Source organism: Euleptes europaea, chromosome 5 (assembly GCF_029931775.1).
Source record: "Euleptes europaea isolate rEulEur1 chromosome 5, rEulEur1.hap1, whole genome shotgun sequence".
Taxonomy (NCBI): Eukaryota; Metazoa; Chordata; class Lepidosauria; order Squamata; family Sphaerodactylidae; genus Euleptes; species Euleptes europaea.
Genome location: NC_079316.1, coordinates 79,578,238 through 79,602,433, shown reverse-complemented (window position 1 = coordinate 79,602,433; position 24,196 = coordinate 79,578,238). Strand labels below are relative to the sequence as shown.

Genomic DNA, 24,196 nt, shown 5'->3' with positions numbered 1-24,196 from the left:
TGTTTCTTTATATTCTCCCTAAACGAAATAGCATATATTTCACAGAGGATCAATATTAAAGAGTTGTAAACTCTGTGATCCTTTCCTATTTGAAATATGCAATTGTGTACTATATATATAGTCTTTGCTGTACATGTAAGAATGTAAGAACAGAAGGGTGAGGGATTTCTGATAGTTCTCCCTTCACTGCAGCCCTTATGCTGTGTCTTATTCCATTCCCAAAGGCCCAATGACCTTCAGGTGAAGGTTTCTGAGGGGATCAAGATACTGCAGGGAAGAGAGAAATGGTGAAGATCACTCCCACAGACTCACCTCCATTTTGCTTTGGTATGATCCATGCAAGTGTCACTAATGTGATAAAATGATAGTGCTGGAATTCAATATCCTTTAAATTAACTGTATAATATTCATTTAATATAATGGTACTTAATTGTACAATATTAATCTGCCATTACGTTATTAGATTATGTAGCCATTTCAATCTGGCTTCAGTCTGGGATTTGGAACAGAGACTGCTTTGGCTGCCTCAGTTGATGACCTCTATCGAGAATTAGCCGGTGTGTGTGTGTGTGTGTGTGTGTCATCATGCTAGTTCTGCTGGATCTCTCGTCACTTTGATACTACTGACCATAGTATCTTATTGAGCTGCCTCTCAACCTCTCAGGGGTATGGTGGTATGGTGGTTTGAGTCTTATCTGGAGGGGAGGTTGGTCTCAGAAGGTAGTGTTGGGGGATTACTGCTCTTCCCCATGGATGTTGGCCTATGGGGTTCTGCAGGGCTTGATATTATCACCTCATGCTATTTAATGTCTGTGTAAACCAGATCTCACAAAATGTGTTAAATATGTTCTTTCCAGTACTGGCCATAGAGAGTTTACTCAAGAACATAATCTTTATTTATTTAAACTTCCACCCTACAAGTTCAAGTCAGTCACATAAGAACAATATTTTACCCTCTGATTGGTACCAGCCACCAAAAAGCCATTCCTGCTAGTAGGATCTTGTGGTGCTTCTGAAAGATGTCAAAGTTCTAACAAGTCCCCGATGCACCCATTTATTCAGCTGTGAAGCAGTCACTGAGCCACTATGTGCCACTTTTAGGTAACCAGGGGACATTCAAAATGTATTTTTTAGAATACAGGGGGGTGAGCTATCAAGGACCTTAACCCATCAAGGAAGTTATAGGCCTCAAAGCCACCTTGGGGCGAAAATGCATGGTCACTTTATCCTCCATTAATCCCTGTTTCAGCCAGGATTCAGCCAGGATCGAATGCATGCGTTTCGCCTAATGTGCGTTTGATCCTGGCTAATACAGGTATTAAAGGAGGAAAAAGCGACCATGCGTTTTCGCCCTTGGAATCATTCTTCAAAGATACTTGAGATGCACAAAGACTGAATGAATGCGACGCGAGCACATTTCCTCATTAATGATGCTATAAAATGCATGAACAAATATTTAATTCTGCAAAGACAGCATATGTAACAGAAAAATTATGTGCAACTGAGCTTGGTGAAATTTTAACCAAGAGAATGGATGACCAAGAGAATGGACTGAGTCTATGCCCAATCTACCTATGGATTGAACAAATCCAAGCACAGCTGAATTGATTGATGGTGAAAATTTAAAACCAGTCATTTCACCTTATTCCTTTCCTGCATTCCCCACAGTTTGTAAAGGATAACCCCATTGTCCCCTGCATGGAACTGTCCCAGTGTTGTGCCATTTCCATATAGGGTTGCCAACCTCCAGGTATTAGCTGGAGATCTCCTGCTATTGCAACTGATCTCCAGCTGATGGAGGTCAGATCACCTGGAGAAAATGGCCACTTTGGCAATTGGACTCTATGGCAGTGAAGTCCCTTCACTCCCCAAACCCTGCCCTCCTCAGGCTCCACCCCAAAAACCTCCTGCCAGTGGTGAAGAGGGACCTGGCAACCTTATTTCTACAATCCTTTCCCAACTATCAAGATATTTGTTGCCAGCAAAATCAAAATAAAGAAAAACAAAGAACAAAGAGGAGAATTATACTCTTTATACTTTTTTTTTTTAAAAAAAGCATATTTGATTTCTACAAAAATGGAAAGCACTTTCATACTTGTGACAGTAAGCCTGCCTCTGTGTTCACTCCTCTCCCGCTTTCGTGCAGCTGCTTCAAAGCTTAAGAACGCATCAAAGAATGTCACTAGGGTCACAATGTTGACTTTCTTTCAGCGGCTTTTTAGGAAGGAGGATTCTGCAGCATTTGACTTGTAAACTATGAATAACCCCCCCCCCCGCCCCTAAATTCAGTAGTTAGGCAGGATTCCTTTTTCAGCTGAGAGTTTTAACATTGTCAAATCTTCCCTAAAAGCTGTTGAAAAACTAATGGGGCAAGTCAACCCTGCGATGCTCTTTGAAGTGGCATCATTGGGAATAAGAGAGTCTAGGAACAGAGGCAAAAAATATATATAATACTGTATATTCTCAACTTAAAAGGGGAACAATAAAACAGAAAAGCTGCATTGCAGTCAATGGGTAATGTTTTATAAAAACACTTTTAAACATGCTTCGTGGGCCTTTTAAAATGACTTCCCTGTGGGCTGCATTTTGGAATGCTGTAAGCTTGTCATTAGTATATATTGATATGCTTTATAATAAATTCATGTAGCCTGCATTCGGTGTAATATTTCAGTGTGCAGATGAGAGGATGGTGCACGACTGTCCAAGCCTCCAGGACTTAAGAGCATCGGAACAGTAATTGGAATGCTCTCCCAGGGGATTGTGAAGATCTTAAAGAAGGAGAAGCACATACAGTCATATATAAAGCAGTTGAACTGGCATATGAATACAGCGGACTGGACTAAACCATTGCCACTGATCTTGAGGGTTACACCTCGCAGAATCTGAGTTGAAAGCAGATGTTCTGTCACTTCTGAATAATGATGAGCAACGAAGAAGAAGAAGAATAGGAGGGGGAGTTGGTTTTTATATGCTGACTTTCTCTACCACATAAGGAAGAATCAAACCAGCTTACAATCACCTTCCCTTCCCTCCCTATAATAGACACTCGGTGAGGTAGGTGGGGCTGAGAGAATGTGATTAGCCCACGGTCACCCAGCTGACTTCATGTGTAGGAGTGAGGAAACAGACCCAGTTCACCAGATTAGCGTCTGTCGCTTCTTTGGAGGAGTGGGGACTCAAACTCTGTTCTCCAGATTAGAGTGAACCGCTCCAAACTACTGCTCTTAACCACTACACCATGCTGGCTCTCCCCACATTCAAATTTTGTTCTCCTAATTATGAGTTACCCTGACCTGGATGGCCCAGGCTAGCCTGATTTCGTCAGATCTCAGAAGCTAAGCAGGGTCAGCCCTGGTTAGTATTTGGATGGGAGACCACCAAGGAATACCAGGGTTGCTGTATAGAGGAAGTCAGTGACAAACCACCTCTGTTAGGCTCTTGGCCTTGAAAACCCCAAAAGGGGTTGCCATAAGTCGGCTGCGACTTGACGGCACTTCACACACACACAATTATGAGTTACCTACTGAAAAGAAAAAATTCCAAAATATTCCAAAATACGGAAAGATCCAAAATTCAGACCTCTTCTGGTGCCAAGCGATCTGGATAAGGGATACCCAACCTGTAGTATTTGTTTTCGCATAAAATTTTAATAATGTTGTTCCAAAACATTTGTGTTCTATTAAAATCTCATTTGTCACTTTTACAAGACCCCAAGGTGGGTTACTATAATTTAAAAAATCATAACTAACAGAACAGTAAAAATGAAGTATTATGGAATTGTTTTGACATTCTGTTTCTTGCAGCTGTATAGCACTGGTTTTCGGGACAGTCTGTTTGCTGTGTCCAATATTTCTTGCTCTGATTGGAAGTACAAACGATCATATCAAAAGTGATATCCGTTGAAAGTCAATAACACTTTCCCGTTTGGATAACTTTGATTTTAAAAGTCTAGCCCTTGGGCTCCCAAATCATTGCTTTGAGTTCTATTGAAAATCTATAGGCTTTTAGCTATTGAACTTGGAACATAACTTCAGTGAAACCTGTGCTTGCAGAATTCTTTGAGAGCTCACAGACTTCTCCATTTCAAAAGTGTTGTTGAATGTTCTAAAATCAATCTAATGTCTGAATGATGTTATACCAGGGGTCAGAAAACTGAGGCTCGAGAGCTGCATGCGGCTCTTTGGCCCCTTGAGTGAGGCTCTCCGAACTTGGTTCGGAGCCCCGGCTCTCGCGCCCGCTCGCGCCGGCAGCCGGGCTGCAGAGCCGGCGCGCCTGAGAGCGAGCGAGCGCGAGAGAGCAGGCGAGCGGGTGCGTTGTCTACCCCTCCCCGCCGTGGAAAATGGCCTGGTCCCCCTTTCCCTTGCCCTCAATGGTTGGGAGGCTAAAGCCTCCCCTCCCCTCTAGCTGCACGATTGCTGGGTGGGCGGCTGGGCGGTTCCTGGCCCGGGCCCGCTCGCTTATCAGCTGTTGGGCGGGACGGGCTTCCTTTGGCGGGCTTCCTCAGTTCCCCTGTCGTCTTCTGGGCCTGCGGGTCCCTGTAAGCCGGGAAGAGGCACACTTTGGAGCCAGCGCAGGGGCTTGTCTGGTAAGTGGAGGGTGGCGGGAAAGCCCCGGGGCGCGAAGTGGGGCCACCGATCCGGGACACACATAATACTACAACTCGGGGTCGTCTGCTGAAGCTGGAGGGTGGGAGATTCAAAACTGATAAAAGGAAGTATTACTTCACACAACACGTGGTTAAATGGTGGGACTCCCTGCCCCAGGATGTGGTGATGGCTGCCAACTTGGAGGGCTTTAAGAGGGGAGTGGACCTGTTCATGGAGGAGAGAGATATCCATGGCTACTAATCAAAATGGATACTAGTCATGATGCATGCCTATTCTCTCCAGGATCAGAGGAGCAGGCCTATTATATCAGGTGCTGTGGAACGCAGGCAGGACAATGATGCTGCACTGGTCTTGCTGGTGGGCTTCCTGGAGGCACCTGTTTGGCCACTGAGGGAACAGACTGCTGGACTTGAAGGGCCTTGGTCTGATCCAGCACGCCCTTTCTTATGTTCTCATGTGTTTACTGCGTCTGTGAATCTAGAAGTTTGCTCACATTGTTCACATTAAGTCTTTGTCAGTCATTGTCATGATTTAATTTTATGGATACCTTACTTTTTCCCCTCCTCAGAGACCATGTCTACCCACTGGCTTTCTTGGCGGTAGACCTGGACTCCGAGGAGGGGAAAAAAGCCCCCCTTCAGAGGCCAGGTCCACCAATTGGCTTCTATGGGCCTCCGGAGGCCAGGTCTACTGCCAAGAAAGCCAATAGGTAGACCTGGCCTCCCAATGGGACTCAGCCGGAGGCCAGGTCTACCAACAGGCTTTTATGGTGGTAGACCAGGCCTCCAGACGAGGACTCCGGATGGGGAGAGGGAAATGGCAGGGACTTACAATTTAATTTTTTTCAATAAATAAGATCATTATTAAGTATGATATCAAGTTTTATTCAGTGTACCTATAGTTTAATTAAGACTTAAAACTTTAATTAAAGTTTATTAAGTTAATAAACAGTGTACCTACCTATATAGTTTAAGTTTAAGAAATTTGGCTCTCAAAAGAAATCTCAGTCATTGTACTGTTGATATTTGGCTCTTTTGACTAATGAGTTTGCCGACCCCTGCGTTATACCAATGATTAAATAATAATAATAATAATAATAATAATAATCACCCAAGCTGCATTCTTTGTGGTTAAACACACTTAAAATTTAGTGCACGGCCAGTCAAAGTTCTGCATCATGGCCAGCTGGATTCTACAGGCTTCTGATTCAAGCAAATTTGGGTAGAATATAATTTTCCTTGTTTATGTAATTTGTTTGGCCCGTCATTGAGGGGTGTGCAAGCATGCAGGGCAGGGGCGTAGACTTTATAATTTCTTGGGGGGAGGCTGGGGCTGGGCCAGAGGCATCACTATGACATCATAGGGAGCCAGTGACATCACAGGGAGGGGCATTCATTGCCACTGTCTATGGAGGCAGGGCCATGGGGGATGTGCATCCCCCTAACAATGCCCCTGGGTGTTCCAAACAGGAAAAGGTGGGAGTTGGCCAGTGGTTATAGAGGTATCCCAGTGATCTCCTGCTATGTCCTGTTTCTGAAATTCACTTTTAGGACAGTCACTTTAAGATCTGCAAATATACATGCCATGCACATAGTGCAATAATACTATTATATGCTTGAAACCAGTTCATGTTCGCTGTAGTTTCCTAGGTGGTGAACAATTGTCAATACACACCTACTTGACCAACTCTTTAGAGTGTAGACATTTTAAAAAGAATGTTTAACAGGCTTGCTGGGGCCATTGTGTGTGTGTGTGTGTGTGTAAAATGCCTTCAAGTCGCAGCTGACTTATGGCGACCCCTTTTGGGGTTTTCATGGCAAGAGACTAACATAGGTGGTTTGCCAGTGCCTTCCTCTGCACAGCAACCCTGGGATTCCTTGGTGGTCTCCCATCCAAATACTAGCCAGGGCTGACCCTGCTTAGCTTCTGAGATCTGACGAGATCAGGCTAGCCTGGGCCATCCAGGTCAGTAATTAACTTTGAAAAGGAACTAGTTCAGCATCCACTTCAGCAAACATAGAAAATCACAGGTTTGAAGAAGACACAAAATATCTATCAACCAAAAGAATCCCCAAACCCTCTAGCAATACATTTGCTGTAGTTTTGGAAGTGCTACGCAGGTGGGTTTCCCCACCCCCAATTTCTTCTCTAAGCATTAGCTAGTTGGTTGCCCCTTTGAAACTGTAACACACCATTTTAGGTAACAGCAAAATGAAGAGCATGAACATGTACAGAGTGCACATTGTAAACTGAGTCATGTGAGTTTGTCAGTGTTGCCTAGCACTGGTTGCCCAGGGGGCTCAGCCACCCTTGGCCAAATCTGGGTGGGGGGGCTAGCCCCTCAGCCCCCCCAAAGGTTTACGCCTATGATGCAGGACACTCCAAAACTGTACCCCTAGCCACTGAAAATCTTATTCAGATACATTTCTGTCTTATGAGATTTCAGCAAGCATTACCCAGGACCACCACCAAGATGATTAAGGGGTTGGAGCACCTTTCCTGTGTGGAAAGGCTGAACGGTCTGGGACTTTTCAGTTTAGAAAAGAGACAACTAAGGGAGGACACGATAGAGGCTTATAAAATTATGCCTGGTGTAGAGACAGCAGACAGAATTTTCTCTCTCTCCCAAAATACTAGAACTTGAGGGTGTCTAAGCTGATGGGCAGTAGAGTCAGGACGTACAAAAGGAAATATCTCTTTACTCAATGAGTGATTAAAATTAGAATTCACTCCCAGAGGATGTAGTGATGGCTACAGGCATAGACAGCTTTAAAAGGGGATAGGACAGATTCGTGGAGAATAAGAGTGCATTCCGGGAGGGGGGAGTTGTTGGAGGCGGCGTGTCCCTGCACCAGTGTAAGTGCCCACTTATCATGATATAAGGGGCACTTACGCTGGTGCGAGGGGCATTTTCGTCAGAACCTGGGTTCTGCGGAACTGTGCAGGACTCCTCCGCTGGCTCATCCTCTCCGAGAACTAAATCCTGGAAGAGAATGGCGGCGTCAGCATGGGGGGCAGTCCTAGGGCATTCCCAGGGGCGGAGCTGACTTTAGTCAGCTTCCTAACCCCTTCAAGCCCGGGATTGCCCCCCCCCCCCACTGTTTTCAATGGGGACACTTCCCCCATTTTTGCCTTTTTATTTTTAAAAAGGCTATTTTATTCTCCGTGGCGGCCAGGAAGTCTCTGAGGAGGAGGCATGGTTGCGCCGCTCCCGGGCGCTGTGGATCCACACCCCTTCAGGATGGGCTGCCCGTAATTAAAGTTAATTACTGCTTTTTGCAGCTAAAATACATGTTGGGGAGGATCACTGATTTCTAGCATCCTGTGTAGTTTGGCCCTTAACATAAAACAGATCATCTTCCAACCTCCAAATATTGTTGAAATGACTGGATAGAGAAGAAGGATCCTCACATGTACTTGAATTTACTGGCCTGAAAATCTAGAGATAGCAAAATCTTGGGTGTGTGGGGGGTATGTGTTTATTTTAATAGGTTGATTTACCCTGGCAACATTTCTCTGTCTAATTTTCAACAGGACGGTAGCACAATAGTTTCTTGGTAAGGCTATATCTTGGTCACTGAAAAAGAAAAGTAAAATGACAGTTTAAAATTTGCACATTAGATGGACTCTAAAATTATGCAGTTTGTAATTTTTCCAGGCGAATAATTTCCCCCTGTTCCTGTTGATAGAACAGTGGTTTCCTGCTATGTGAAACAATTACAGTCTCACTCATGCTGACTGGTTTAGCAGCTGTCTAAAGATGGAAACATTTGTGCTTGTCAGGTGATGCTAGATGAAGATTCTAGGTCTGATCCTCAGCTGGCCTGAATTGGCGCAGATACTCTGGGAGTCAGTGGGATGTTGCCATTTTACACTGGCTGAGGCCTTGGCATGCTCTTGGATGTTATGAATTATGAGTGATCTTTTTCTAGACTTCAAAAATATTGCAAAACCTAGACTGTAAGGACTTAAAGGGCCAGAAATAGTGAATCAGCTGTCAGTAATATGCCATGTTTTTGAGGATTAATACACTTCTGTTACGTGATGGCAGTTAAAATGAAGAGGCAAACAAAAGGTACTAAAAGCCCTGATTGAAGAACATGATTGCGAGACATCTGAACTGACATGCCAGTATGGGCAGGAACCTAGTTTACTCCACTGACTCTATTAGCTTCTCAACCCAGACTATCCAAGTAGAGCCAGTCCTTCATGACTCATTCTGGTTGAAACATGTTCCACAACCCTTGTGTGAGAACAGGCCTTGTTGCTGGAAATAGTGACCATGTTCTAAAACATGACCATCCTAAATATCCAGGTTCTTCTTAATCTTAATCCGTCCTATCCTCAATGTTGTTCTTATACACACTGGCTTTTCAACTACAGGATGAAGTTACAATCATCAAGTTTAGCTAAAAAGAGCTGAAATGCCCATAAGGTAATTTCCCAACACAATAGGTTTGCCAGGTCGCTTAGATTGGTGGGCAATTGCCTGCCAATCCAGTGCCTGGCTTGGAAGCAGGGATCACAGCGAGGCCGCACCAACGCAATTGCATCACTTCCCGTTTACACCTGGAAGTGCTGCATTGCAATGGGTCTTTTACCACTCAAACTCTGGTAAAAGGCCCATTGCGATGCAACACTTCTGGGTGTAAACCGGAAGTGGCACGATCACATCAGCATGGCCGCGTGCACACGATCCCTGCCTCAGCTCCACCCAAAAAACCTCCCACCGGAGCTGAGGGGGGACCCGGCAACCACAAAGTGGATGGCTTTAATCTTCAGGTTGTACCATCAGACACACCATTTAAGGCCAAAGCATGACTAGTGCATATCTCCTAACAAAGATGATCTCTTAACCATGGGTAAAAAGATAGAAAGCTTGTCATGGGATTGTGTGCAAAAGCGGTGATAGTGAATTAAGGGATTTGCGCAATAGATAATATGCAACTTCCAGATTAGGACCCCTTAAGGTTTTCACAGCTAACTGCCTTCACTAAAGGACACTTTTTATAACCGAGAGAAAAGCTGCATCAGCTGCATTCTGAGAAACAAGGGTATTGTCCAGTACCTTATCAAATTAGGTTAATCAGAAACATTTCCCCAGTGGATGCATTCTAGGTGTTGATTACTATTCAAAGGTGGCATTCTCACTTTGAGTCACATTTCAGTTGCTTGCTGAAGTCAGCACCTGAGTAACTGTTGCCTAATTGTATGCTTTAAACAAAAAACATTGATCTAGCTATTTGCCATTTGGTAGTTTTTATATGTTCTTCCTGCTTTCTTTTACAAATTGCTAAGCTGCTTAAGGATGGGAAAGAAATAAGGAATAACTTAGAAATGTTTAGTCCTGAAATGCCCATCTCATCACATTTGCTACCCATCACCAGCTGCAAATTCTGAAACTGTATCCACTTGAGGTTACGTGATTTGATCAGCAAGGGGGAAAATTCGTATTTCATAGCCGAGTTTTATTACTGACTTATTTAATAGGCCCATAGTTGCCTGGAGGGACCCAAAGGGAGTAAAGCATTTTCTGGAAAGGTCCAAACCAGAAAATTAGAAGATTCCTGTAACAAATGAATCATCTTGGTTTTGCATTTCTACAAAAAGGCAGAAGTCATTGTAAAATCTCAGTTGAAATTTTAAAGATGCCTAGAGGTATTTCAATAAAGCAATGTGTAGCAGAAATCAGATCCAGAAAGCAAAATTCTAAGGTGAGACAAATGTCCAAACAAAAATCATTACAGCAGGTGGAAAAAAATTGCAAAAATCAAATAGCTGGATTCGCGTACAGTGACACCTTAGAGACTGTCCAGATTTTTGGGGTATGAGTTTTCAAGAGTCAAAACTCCCTTCATCAGATGAAAGGAACTTTGACTCTCAAAAGCTCATACCCTGAAAATCTTATTGGTCTCTAAGATGCTACTGGCCTCAAATCTAGTTCTTCTGCAGACCAACATGTTTACCCTCTACTCTATGTATAACAAAGATCAAACAGTGTCACTGGAGATGACAGAATAAAGATTAATTTGAAAATTCAATGTAACAAACCACACAAGCATGTAGACAGTAGAGTAGTGAAGGCTGCCAGACTGCAGATAGTAGTAGACAACATATTTATCCTCTTCTCGTTATAAATTCAAATGCATGAAACCTTGAAAAAAATAACGTTGAGTGAAAGAAAACAATTAAAATTGATTTCCATGGTAGTGACATCTGGAAATGTTATGGATTTTCAGCTTCTTATAATTTGCTTCCTTGTGTTAAGCAAATTTTGCATATAGATAATTTCTGTTCATAAAGGCTTGAAACCTTAAGCGACAGTGAGAGAGTAAAGTGGGCTTTAACTCGCTGAAATCAATCAATGCACCTAACTCTGTAGTACTCTTTACATCTCTGATGATAGATTGTGGCCTATCGATTTAAATGAAACCTGGAGTTCCATGGAAAGAGTCTATGAACTGTTTAAACATGAGTTTTTTAGCTACACATATCTTGCATAATCTGTGTTACCCTACAGAGGAGAAATGTGAAATTTCACTTTCATTTATTGTTCTTTATTACCTGACTGCTACATCAAAGTTTCTGAACCACTATTTGCTGTCTTTCTGTGACGCTGACATCTAATTTGGAAGGTGTTAGCTAAGACTACCACTTTTATTAAAATGGTTTTATCTCATCTGATTTCCAAAGTGTTAACAAAAAATAACCCATTAAAACAATAATATAATCATATATCAGAAAAATCCATACACAGGATAAATCACCAAGCAGAATCAACAGAGGTCCTACAGAAACTTATATTGTAATAGTGAATTCAGCGAAATATGAGGATACTTAAATCCGGATGGAGCTGTGAATGGGCAAGACAGATCTTTCTGCAAACCTGAAAAGTTTCCAGATTTGTAGAAAAATCTGAAACATAAAGAGAATGCATGGGAGGGGGGTAAAACCCCACAAAATGATAACAGGAATGCCTGTAGCTTAAAAAAAAGAAACTCTCAGTGGCACTTGCTAGGCAAACACAGAACTCTAGTCTTAGTTTTTGTCAGTAGAAGGCAGGGGGAGGAGCAGGGCCCTTTCCAGGGCTGTTTTGGCCTTTGAGGGAGGTCTCATCACGGCCAGTCTCATCAGCAACTACTGGGTGACTTGATGTCACCCAACTGCATGACTCACCAATGCCTAGCTGCTTGCTACTGTTCAACAGCAGCCACCCTATTAAAGCAAATGTGGTGTGGCAGAACTTCAAAGTAGGGTCTGGGAGTCCCAGGTTCCAATCACCAGAATCACGCAGCTGGGACTTACCTGCGCCGCCAGTTACCGCTGAAGGGCTACGTTCTGCTCTGGAAATGGAGCTCAGGAGGCTGCATGGCCCCCCAGTCACTTCCGGCAACAACCTTTCCCTTTGCGGCCACAATTGGCCCAGGGGATGACGTGGGCCGCCGACACAAGCATGCGGCATCACCCCGCCCTCTTTTGGCCTATTTAAGGTGTAATTGCCTGGCCACCCAGCCTTGCTCGAGTGACAGTGGACCTGCCCTCCCTCCCTTTATTCAATGGTAATTTTTTGTTTTTGTTTACATCACAGCTTAGGCGGTTTTTTGGCATTGGGTGGATCCAATTTGGGGGAAATTGCCTGTGTGTCTGCTTCCCCCTTTTTTGCCCCCTCCTCCATAGAGAACTATGGTACAGTTTACAATGCTTCTCTATGAAGGAGGGGGTCGACCCTTTCTGGACCCCATAAAATTGGACCTCCTGATCCAACCATCACCAAACTTTGGAGTTCATGCAAGGAGAGTTCCTTGAGGCTACCCTGATCATTTGGGAACTTTACCTCCAAAACTGCCTCCATCAGAGCTCATAAAAAATTCCCATAGGGAAAAGCCTGGGGAAAGCCGAAAAAAGCCAAATACCTATTTGGCTGATTCAGCGATCGGCTATCCAGCTTCGGCTTTATTCCCAGGTTTTGGTATTCGGTAAAACGGCTAATTTCAGGTTTATTTTCAGTTTGGGTTTATCGATATGCTCAACCCAGGAGCCCCGTAGTGCAGAGTGGTAATGCTGCAGTGCTGCAGTCAAAAGCTCTGCTCACGACCTGAGTTTGATCCCAACGGAAGTTGGTTTCAGGTAGCCAGCTCAAGGTTGACTCAGCCTTCCATCCTTCCAAGGTCGGTAAAATGAGTACCCAGCTTGCTGGGGGTGAAGGGAAGATGACTGGGGAAGGCACTGGCAAACCACCCTGTAAACAAAGTCTGCCTAGGAAACCTCGGGATGTGATGTCACCCCATGGGTCAGGAATGACCCGGTGCTTGCACAGGGGACCTTTACCTTTACCTTTACAGATGAATATAATAAGAAATCATTTATGGTAAACTATCCCATCAATTTGTATTTAGTGAAGATTTTCCCCTTGGGTTTTTAAAGGCCCTATTCAAAGTATACTGGAGTGGCTTCAGCATGGCTTGATTCCATCCTGTTTCAATAACATCTGGAGTTCCATAGGTATGGATGTTATTCCTTCCCTCACCAGCATTGCCAGCACTTAGGGTTTGGAGATCATATTGCAGGCTCCAGCTACATAAAAACGGCAGCTACGCTACTTTGGTAACACAAAAATCATCTTCAATGCTAACTATAATGTCTAGACTAATTAGTCTTCACCTCAAATTGCCATACCCTGAACCACTGTTGAAGAAGTGAACTATATGCATTAGATTGTTAGTTAATTGAAGTAATTAATAGTTAATTGTTTGCTCTTTCTAGGGATTGCTCTTATACTATGACATTATTGAATCGACGTTTGAAAAGACAAAGCTGCCAAGCAGAAAAGTTGATGCTTTAGATCATTTTCAAAAATGCTTTGCAATTTTAAAGTTACACAAGGAAAGAGGCGATCACAGCAGTTCCATTGTCTCATATGATTCAACTGAGGAAGAAGTGAAAGACTGGAAAGCAATCCGAGTGGATCTGGTTGTCAGCCCCTTTGAACAATATGCATTTGCTCTGTTAGGATGGAGTGGATCAAGGGTAAGTAATCTCACATCATCCTAACTTAATTTTGAGAATGCAAGGTAGCCTGGAGATCCCTAGTTCTGAAGAGTATTTCTGTGTTTTTGCTATTGTTTCCCCTCTTTCCGTTACTTATAGCCCATGCTTCTTCCAAGGAGTTTAGACTACTATTTTTATCTCAACAACAGACGGATAAATAGCAAGCTTTAAAACTTGACAGTCGTTTGAAACCCTATCTCTAATCCTGAAACAAAGATGTATCTGTTACTGCATTGTGTTGTGTGTGTGTTCTATATTGTCAAAAAATAATAATCAAACTCTGCATCAGTGACATGAGAGTCAGAATAAATTATGCAACTTTTACATGTTCAAATTCTGTAGAAATATCTGAAATACAGATAACAGCTGTATCTGAAGAAGTGAGCTGTGGTTCATGAAAGCTCATACCCTGCCAGGAATTTTGTTAGTCTTTAAGGTGCTACTAGACTCTTGCTTTTTTAGTTCTTTGAGTTTGAGGAACCCTGGTTTGTCCCTTCCAGAGTTTATTTTCCCAAAAAATAAATAAATCTGAATACAGATTATTCTCTTAGTTTATGCTTTTGTCATCTTAGGGCGAAAACGCATGGTCGTTTTAGCCTCCTTTATTCCCTGTTTCAGCCAGGATTCAACCAGAATCAAACGCATGTGTTTCACTGAACATACGTTCAATCTAGGGCTGTCAATTCGGTTCGGCCCGAACTGAAAATCAGCCGAATTTCCCCTGATTCGGTGGTTTTTAGTTCGGGAGGAACCGAACTCAAAACTGGCGGGCAACCGGGGGGGCCGAATTCAGCGAGTTCGGGAGTTCGCGAATAAATTCGGCAAATTCGGCCGTCAGTAAGCAGCATAACCGTCAGTAAGCAGCATTCTCCTCCCCCGGCCTATCGGTGGGCAAGCTGGGTCTTCTTCTGGCCAATCAGTCAGGATTGAGTACTGGAGGAATCAGCTGATGTGCGGCCCGGCCAGGGAGAGAGAGAGAGAGCGCGAAATCCTCGTGTGTGTGTGTGGGGTGCTTGTGCACATTCGCTCCTTTCTGTGGTTGCAGGGGGCGTATTTTTTGGGGTACAGACACAAATCTTTCACTGGAGCTTCAGATGAAGCTTCTTAAGGTACCCCCCAAGTTTTGTAAACATTGGGTCAGGGGGTCCCGAGATATGGGCTCCCCCCTTTTTCTTTCCATGGCTGCAGGGGGCGCATTTTTGGGGGTACAGATCCCAAACTTTGAGCGGAGTTTCAGACCAGTGTTCTTAAGATACCCCCCAAGTTTTGTAAACATTGGGTCAGGGGGTCTCGAGATATGGGCTCTCCCCCTTTTCCCTCCCCCCTTTTTCCATTTATGTGGCTGCAGGGGACGCTTTTTTTGGGGATATAGCCCCCAAACTTTTAGCATAGCTTCAGTCAATTATTCTTAAGATACTACCCAAGTTTTGTAAAGATGGGTTCAGTGGGGACAGAAATATCTCCTCTCCCCTTTTCTCTTTCCATGGCTGCAGGGGGTGCATTTTTGGGGGTGCAGATCCCAAACTTTGAGCGGAGTTTCAGACCAGTGTTCTTAAGATACCCCCCAAGTTTTGTGAACATTGGGTCAGGGGGTCTCGAGATATGGGCTCTCCCCCTTTTCCCTCCCCCCCTTTTCCATTTATGTGGCTGCAGGGGGCGCTTTTTTGGGGATATAGCTCCCAAACTTTTAGCATAGCTTCAGTCAATTATTCTTAAGATACTACCCAAGTTTTGTAAAGATGGGTTCAGTGGGGGCAGAAATATCGCCTCCCCCCTTTTCTCTTTTCATGGCTGCAGGGGGCGCATTTTTGGGGGTGCAGATCCCAAACTTTGAGCGGAGTTTCAGACCAGTGTTCTTAAGATACCCCCCAAGTTTTGTGAACATTGGGTCAGGGGGTCCCCAGATATGGGCTTTCCCCTTTCCCCTTTCCCCTTTTCCCTATTGGGATGAATGGATCAGCCGATCCTGTGCATCTCCAGAGCAAAACGTTCCGTGCCTAATTGGAATCATCTTGGATTACAAGTCCTCTTCAGCCCCTATTGATGGAACAGAAGACAGCCACAGTAAGACCCCTTTGGGGGCTTTAATCTATAATTTTTCTCCTGTGTATGTGTGTGTGTGTGGGGGGAAAGCAGAGTCTGTGTGTGTGTGGGGAGGGAGCAGTTTCTGTGGGTGGGGGGGAAGCCAAAGGGGGCTTTTGTCGGTTCTGCCTGGGGTGTGTGTTCCCCCTCGAGTCTCTCGCTCCCTGGTTTGAGGGGGGAGGTTTCAGTTGTGTGTTGCAAAGGTGTTGTTTAACAAGGTTGCGTTGTTTTGCAGTTGTTTTGCAAATTTCTCAGCTGTTGTCGGGGCTGGGAGCTTTGTGCGTGGGCGACAAGCTTTGCTGAGAGATGCACATTAAGGGTGGGGGAACCCCTTTCAGGGCCCATATCTCAGCCCCTCCTGACCCAATCTTTACAAAACTTGGGGAGTCTTTCAATAAATGTCCTTTGAAGCTCTGCCGAAAGTTTGGGACCTCTAACCCCAAAAATGCCCCCCCCCAGAGCCGCGGAAAGGCGCAATTGTGTTTTTAATGGCTTTATTCGGCCGAAATTTTTTTTCCGAACTTTGAATTCCCGCTGAATTGAACGGATCCGAAGTGGGGGAGTTCAGACTTCGGCACGTACCGAACCCACAAGGGCCAAATTCGGCCGAATCCGAACTGTACCGAATTTTTTTTTTGACAGCCCTAGTTCAATCCTGGCTGAATCCTGGCTGAAATAGAGAATAAAGGAGGTAAAGCGACCATGTGTTTTTGCCCTTAGACTGGTTTACAAAATGTGGCTGTTCCTGGAGATGATGGAACTGGCCAGTCTTTCATGGCTTGAAATTTCTAGATTGGATATGATAACACAGTCCACATGAGGCCACCTTTAAAAATAGTCCAGAAATCTCCATTGGGGTCATAAAACAGCAGTCAGAATTGTAGCAGGAGCTTGAAGAATCCTGTACCAACTATAATGGTTCCTAGTTTGTTTCTGGACCTAATACAGTGGCTGGATTGGACTCTTAAAGCCTTAAATGGTTTGGGCCTAAAGTACTTGAGGGAGCACTTTCACTCATAGATAAAGCTGCCCGTACCCTGAGATCATGTGAAGTACCTCTGTTTCACAGGTACACTGGCAAACCGCATTAGGGCCTTCTTGGCAACTGTGAACTGCCCTTAGCCTTTGGAATGCCTCCCTCAGTGGTTATTTTTGTCCTCTGTTTCTGCAGCCTTCTAGTGCCCATTGAAGACATTTTTTTTCCAGAGGGCCTTTTCAAATTGGAGTATTATCCTGGTATTAAAATCTTGCACTATTAAGGTTGCCAGCTATGGGTTGGGAAATTCCTGGAGATTTGAAGGGTGGAGCCTGGGGAGGACGGGGAGGAGAGAGATAGCATCCACAAGCCATTTTTTTCAGGGCAACTGTAACCTGGAGACTAGTTGAAAGTCCAGGAGATCTCCAGACACCACCTGGAGACTAGCCACCCTGTATGCTATTGACTCTTGTTGTCTTTAATGTTTTTATTGTAATATCTATAATTACACCCGTGTTATGTTGTTGTGAACTGCCTTGAGCATTTTTAATGGAAAGGTAGCACATAAATATTACAAAGTAATGGCATAATCTCATTTCTAAAGTTACATATGCTTCCTGTCCATACAAATCTCATTCAGAAAAATAAAGTTTTGCTTTGTGAAACTGCCATTTATATTATAAAACACTCCATGTTGTAATGTACAATTAGAATAGTTTAACAATATTGTTGCAGATCATGAGGGGAACCTTGGTATGAGTCCCTGAGGGAAAGCAACCAAATTCATTTTTTTTTTACAGCGGAAATTTAAAATGCTCTGGAGTAAACAAGAAACAAGGATTCACCCTTGTCAGTTAATTGGCAAAAAACAGCCAGCTAGGGACCACCACCCAGGACACAAAGAAACAAAGACAACAAAGGAATGTTAACAAGAAATCCAATTGCCAGAACAGAAAAGAATAAATGATTAATTTTAAATATCAAAAAAGTGAAAAGCACATGTCTGTCTTCCTCTTGAATTTTGAATATGACAGTCAGACATGCTCAATAGTTGAGATTCAGTTCTGTAGTTTAAAAGATTGCATTTGCAACAACATGTTTCAGTGCAGACAAAGGCACTAGGGTTGTACAAAAAAAAATTCGGTAAATTTTGGTTTTGGGTTAATTGGGACCATCCCCCCCCCCGGTAAACCCAGAATAAGCTGAATACCCATACCGATAAATGTGTATTTCGGCTTTATTTCCAGGTTTACCAAAAAAATTGGGCCCATTATAGTCGATGGGGATTTTTTTTTTAATTCCTGTGGGAGCATTTTGGAGGTAGAGCCCCCAAATTTGCAGCATGGCTGCAAGGGACTCTCCTTAGATGGACACCAAAGGTTGGTGAACATTGGGACAGTTGCTCCAATTTCATGGACCCACAAAGGGGTCTATCCTCCAGGCATTTGTGAGCCGAGCTGTCCATCAGTTTTCAGGTTCAGAAGTTCAGCATTGCCAAGGACTGGCAGAAAGAGCTGATTGGCAGGCTGATGCCTCAAAGTCTGAGGGCTCTCTTTGTATCTGGGTCATATAGGATGATGTCCATGTAAATTAGCTTCCAATCTGAGGAAAACGACTTAAATGCAAGAAAAACAAGGCATGGAAAACATCTCTTTTGATGGCAAATGACATCCCATGAGCAGTCCTTTAGTATCGTCATCAAAAATCTCATTTCAAGAGATGGTCATGGTGCAGGGAAATGAAGCCACTACTTGGGGCAACCTTCTTTTTGAAAGCAGGTTTTCATGGGGGGACGGTGATATCGGATATCAGAGTCTTGACCACGGGGGCTGTCTGAAGGAGATTGCTCATCCACGTGGGTAAGGGAATCTCCTTCAGAAGCCTTGTGGTGTCAGCAGCTGTTTTTAGTTGGATGTTATATCTCTCTGGATGGGACTTGGTGAATTCCCTTTTAAAAAACCCTTATGCTTGATCCATATCAACCCACTGAAAGGTTGGTCAGACCAAGCTGGCTCCGATTACATGATCCCCATCTCAAAAGGGCCCCAACTATGGGGCCCTAACAAAACCAGTAAAAAAAAAGATAGAAAAATGGGAGAAAGCACAGAACCATGCCTCTGAGCAAAGGCGAATAGCCTAACCCAAATAGCCTAACCCGAAAAAGCCAAATATTTGGCTTTTTCGGGAATTGTGTATTTGGCTTTGGGAGGATGCTGGGGTTTTGGCGTTCAGTAAACCCAAAGCCTGACAATTACCCAAATGGCTAATTTCAGGTTTATTTTCAGTTCAGGTTTGTCAATATGCACAACCCTACAAGGCACATGCAAAATTCTTTTACCTCCCTAATGAGAGTGACATGCAAAGGACTTTGGTTCATGGAAATATGAAATGATGAGAGCAAGAAACATACCAATACCTTTAAAAAAGGAAAGGTAGTTTAAAAACTTCCATGAGAATACTTATGAAAACAAGATCCTTGATCCTGTTAGAACTGCATTTCTTGCTTATAAGACTATTTAAACAATATGTGTCTGAACTGTAGTCAAGAAGAGGTGAATAGTATGTGTTTGTATGTGTGTGTGGGGGGACGGCAGTACAGAAGCTTATGTATTCCTTTAACAGTCCTTTCCAGATAGAATAGGAAGTGTAGATTAAGCCCCAAGAAACACTACATGAAGTGTGTTTCCTAGGCTTTTAAATGTCTTTAGGCAGCTACCTACCACTAACCACTTTGCAAACTTTTGGCTCCCTGAAAAAGTGCAAACACCTTAGCTTTTGACTCAGACAAATTGTGTAAGTCACAAGCAAATGGAGTCCAGTATGTGTTTAAATTAAACCATCTCTTCTTATAAAACTATAACAATCAGTGAGGCCGTTAGTATAAGACAAAGCTAATGTGATATAGTATTGCATGTCAAAAGACAGTCCCTCTGGGCGAGCATCCATTAAGGAGCTTGCATGAACTGCAGGCTATATTCATTATAGGGAAGAGGGAAATGTATGATCACAATTTCATATTTCTTAATGTTATCTTTACAGCAAGGAGGGCAGGACATGCTTCCTTGTAAATGGTGACTGTGCTTTCTCATTCTTTTAAGACCAACTTAATGAGATTGATCTTACTCTTGTGGTTCCAAATCCACTTTTATTGCATACGCCAATTTCAAGGGAGGGCATTATGTGTTTTGACATTGGTCTGTGCTCAAGCAGGTGCTATGAAGGAGTTCTGTACTTGCCACTGAAACTGCCATGTCTTTTTAAAGAGCCTCCTTTAAGCAGGTTTGAAATTTAATATACTCATTCTGGCTTGTTAGACTAACATTGAGACTTTTTACGTGTTTGCAGCAATTTGCACGTGACTTGCGGAGGTATGCCACCCATGAAAGGAAAATGATGCTGGATAATCATGCTTTATATGATAAAACAAAGGTATTTCCTGTTCCCTCAAATGCCATTTATTCATGCAATTACCCTCCTTCTGAATACTGTCTATGTTGACTCATGCTTGTCTATCATCATGTCAAATGATAAAATTCAATCCTTCCAGCAAACACAACATTTCTAATAAACCTACTATTGCTATGTTAATTGGATATCAGTTAATAATTGTCCACACAGCCTGGAATGCATACAGAATATATGGGGTCAATTAGGTTTGTTTGGGTACTCCAATAAGACTGCTGGTTTGAGGACAACCCTACACTGCCTCTAAACTCAGCGCAACTGCCGTACCTTGCCTTTCATCTAGGGTTGCCAGCTCTGGGTTGGGAAATACCTGGAGATTTGGGGGGTGGAGCCTGGGGAGGGTGGGTTTGGGGAGGGGAGGGACTTCAGTGAGGTATAATGCCATAGAGTCCACCTTCCAAAGCGGCCATTTTTTCCAGGTGAACTGATCTCTGTTGCCTGGAGCTCAGTGGTAATAGCGGGAGATCTCCAGCCACCACCTGGAGGTTGGCAACCCTACTTTCACTGTCTGCACAAATCCATTGCCAAGAAAGCACGAGCCTTGCTTTACTGTGGTTAGAATTCAGCTAATGATGTCCTGCACCAGGGAGCCCCCTCTCTGAACTCCTCTGGCTGTAACAGCTGAACAGCAGCTGGCTTGAGTGAGCTGCCTTCATCAACAGCTGCCTCAGAGTCTTTGCCAAATTCCCACCGAACTAGTCCTGTGCAGGGATGCCAAAACTCCTGTGGGTTCAGCTCGCGTCCTAATCACCAGTCACAAATATTACCAAGATGGCTTGCTGTGAGCAGTTGAGTGAGTGCTGAACCATTCGTTCACTGGGTTGCTGCACACATGGTTGGCTTTCACGAATGGGTGACATAGCCAAGGAGCATGGGAATTATATTTTCCCCATGGGTGCTTTAGCACTGAGGATTTTCTTCCCATTTTGCGACTCCATTTCTGCAGCAGAAAGCTCCCCCATAGTGAATTTCTTCCCGTTTGGACGCCCTATTTCTGTGGTAGAAAGATCCCTTCCAAGTGCCTGGTTTATGCATTACTTCCTAATTTTGGACTCCATTTTAACATATGACAAATCCCACCCCCTCCACTGTTGTGCATCACTTTACAGTATGAATTTCTTCCCCTTTTGGTGCTCAGTTTCTGTGGTGGAAAGCCCACCCCCCCTCCACTGACTTTTCCTGAATTGTTTCCTCTTGGGGATCCAATTCTGCATTGGAAACCCAACCCCAGCCATGGAGTACTTTCATTTTTGGCTCCATTTCAGCATTGGACTCCCGTCCCCCATAGTCTTCCACTTTAGGTCTCTGTTCTTGCACAGGGAAACTCCACCCTTTGCCCCAGTCTGGTTAATGATGTTTTAAGTGTGAGCAGTTTTTCTTAATCAGGGACATTTTCCACACTGGTCAAGATGCTGTCCCCCCCCCCCCATATCCCTCTTCCCCAGGAAAACAAGCATTGGCTCCCTCTCCCATTGTTCTATATGAATGTGCAGATGGTTTAAAAAAGGTTGTGGTATTGTGTCAGGAATGCCCTGCGTGGTGTAGTGGTTAGGAGTGGTTGTTTGAGGCGGTGGACTCTGATCTGGAGAACTGGGTTTGATTCCCCACTCTTCCATATGAGCAGCGGAGGCTAATCTGGTGAACTGGATTTGTCTCGCCACTCATACGCATGAAGCCAGCTGGGTGACTTTGGGAGGGTCAAAATGCTCCAGTCCCTGAAGTTGCAGCTGTTTCAAGGTGGCAGCCACCTGCCGACCACAAGCCCCACCCGGCCACTGCCTCGCTCACTTTGCTGGAACCTTGGGGCCCTGGGTGGCGTGTCAAAGGAGCCGCATATGGCTCCTAGGCTGCTGAGCGAGCATCACTGGTCTAGCGCATGTGCACGTTTACGGTATCATGTAGGCCACCTCCTGCATTTCTCACACTACAGCTACTACATTTTGAATAGTCGGCAACCTCTCTGAGGACAGTTCTGGTTTTTCTGGTACACTTTACCCCAAAGAACCAACACCCTGCTAAAATCTGTCGATGGAAGGCTGTTGAACTATTCCAGAAGGCAGAATTGAGCTTTGAGCGGGGGCCTCAGGCAGTGATACTTGGTGTGAGAAACGGGATGTTACCTGCTTGTCTCGACTTCTGTGAAATGGGAAAGGGTATGCAATAGTGCATAGTGTTTTACAGAGTTTTGTAAGCAAAGGACAAAAGAGTGTACGTGTGGGGTGACAGGGATGCATGGGAGGAGGTACCCTTGCACGTTATACATAAAACTGGGGAAGAGACATTCTGTGTATGCTCCTTTAAGGTCCTTGGAAGGGAGGATGTGATAAAACCATGGTTGCTCTGTTCTATTCTGCTGCTTCATTGGCACAGGGGTTGCCCATCCTGGAGGCTGGCAGGCACTTTATTCGGCCTCTTGGAACTGTGAGTGTTTGCTGCCTCAGCTGCCCTCACGTGATAGGTGAACAGGTTGTCTGAATCACCGATCCCAGGCAAGATCTGCAGCTCGACGCACTGCCACAAAGCTTCCAAGCATGGACTGAGCAGTGACGCCTTAGGCTGGGGTTTGTGCTTGTGGTGTGGGATTCATGTGGCCCACGATGGCTAGCTAGCCGTGCCATGTGCCAGTCTTTAAACTGGATGTGATTTTGCATTGTCGAGTCTGAAGCACTCTGTCACAATGAACGCAGAGAGAGGTATTGGACCCTCACCTGTAAATAGTAATGAAAGGATAGGGAGAGATTCATTCTTGAGGTGCGGTTTAGATGTTCTTCCAATTGTGTCCTAATTGCAGGCAGTCCTGATGTGGCTGGAAGATTGTTTCTGCAACCTGACCATGTATATTTTCACCATGTCCTTGGGCAGCCGTTGCCTCCAGCATTCTCAGTTGGCAGATATATTGCATTTTAATTTATTCTACCAAATATTGGCTGCCAAAATGGAACATAGTAATTGAAAGCCAATGTAAATGTAAACTGAAATAGAGAAAAGGGTGCATGGGGAGGGGATTCTAAGTGAGGTCCTGGGCCAGGCATGACTGGAGGGCTACCTATCAGCCATCTCTTCTCCCTCTGGCATCTGTGTGGCAGGTGGTGGCCGGGAGCAGAGAGGTGGTGCTTCCAGTTGGATTCAAATCCAAGCACGGGGGGAGGAATGGCAGGCTGCTGCCTCTTCTCCTTCTGGCCTTGGAGACGGCTGACTGGCAGGAGGAGGCTCTCCATGGAAGCTGCATCCAGCCACAATGGAGGAGCGTCGCAGAGGGGAGGGGCCGTGGCTCAGTGGTAGAGCATCTGCTTGGCATGCAGAAGGTCCCAGGTTCAATCCCCGGCACCTCCAGTTAAAGGGACTAGGCAGGTAGGTGATGTGAAAGACCCCTGCCTGAGACCCTGGAGAGCTGCTGCTGGTCTGAGTAGACAATACTGACTGTGATGGACCAAGGGTCTGACTCAGTATACGGCAGCTTCATGTGTTCATGTGAGGGTGATTGTAAGCAGGTTTGATTCTGCCTTAAGTGGTAGACAAAGTCAGCACATAAAAGCCAACTCTTCTTCTTCTTCTTCTCCTCCTCCTCCTCCTCCTCCCCCCCCCGATGGTCCAGGTTAGACTGATCTCTTCAGATCTTGGAAGCAAAGCAGGGTCAGCTCTAGTCAGTATTCGGAGGGGAGACCGTCAGGGAAGTCCAGGGTTACTACATAGAGGCAGGCAATGGCAAACCACCTCTGAGTGTCTCTTGCCTTGAAAACCCTTTGGGGTTTCCATAAGTCAGCTATGACTTGTCAACCTTTTCCATTACCACCACCACCATTGTGTCAGGAAGCAAACGGAAACACGTGCCCCTCAATGGCATGCCCTCCTCCAGATCTCCCCTCCATACACTCTCCTTCCTACATTCTGAATGACCTGATTCACCAGGCCTCCGGACCCATCTTTTAATTATGCATGGAGATCAGCCAAACAGAACAGCTAGTAGCAAAGAAGTTAGTCGCAAAAAAAATAGTTGCATATACTTATTAACAGACTA

At 44.5% G+C, this 24,196-nt stretch overlaps 1 protein-coding gene across 1 annotated transcript in view; it reads left to right on the top strand.

Moving 5' to 3' along the window:
- The window catches only part of DNTT (DNA nucleotidylexotransferase), a 135,312-nt gene that overhangs the window by 92,992 nt on the left and 18,124 nt on the right, over positions 1–24,196 (top strand). The window contains exons 12-13 of the mRNA XM_056850063.1: positions 13,371–13,634; positions 20,059–20,142. Coding sequence (XP_056706041.1) covers positions 13,371–13,634; positions 20,059–20,142 — 348 coding nt within the window. The remainder of the gene's footprint in view (positions 1–13,370; positions 13,635–20,058; positions 20,143–24,196) is intronic.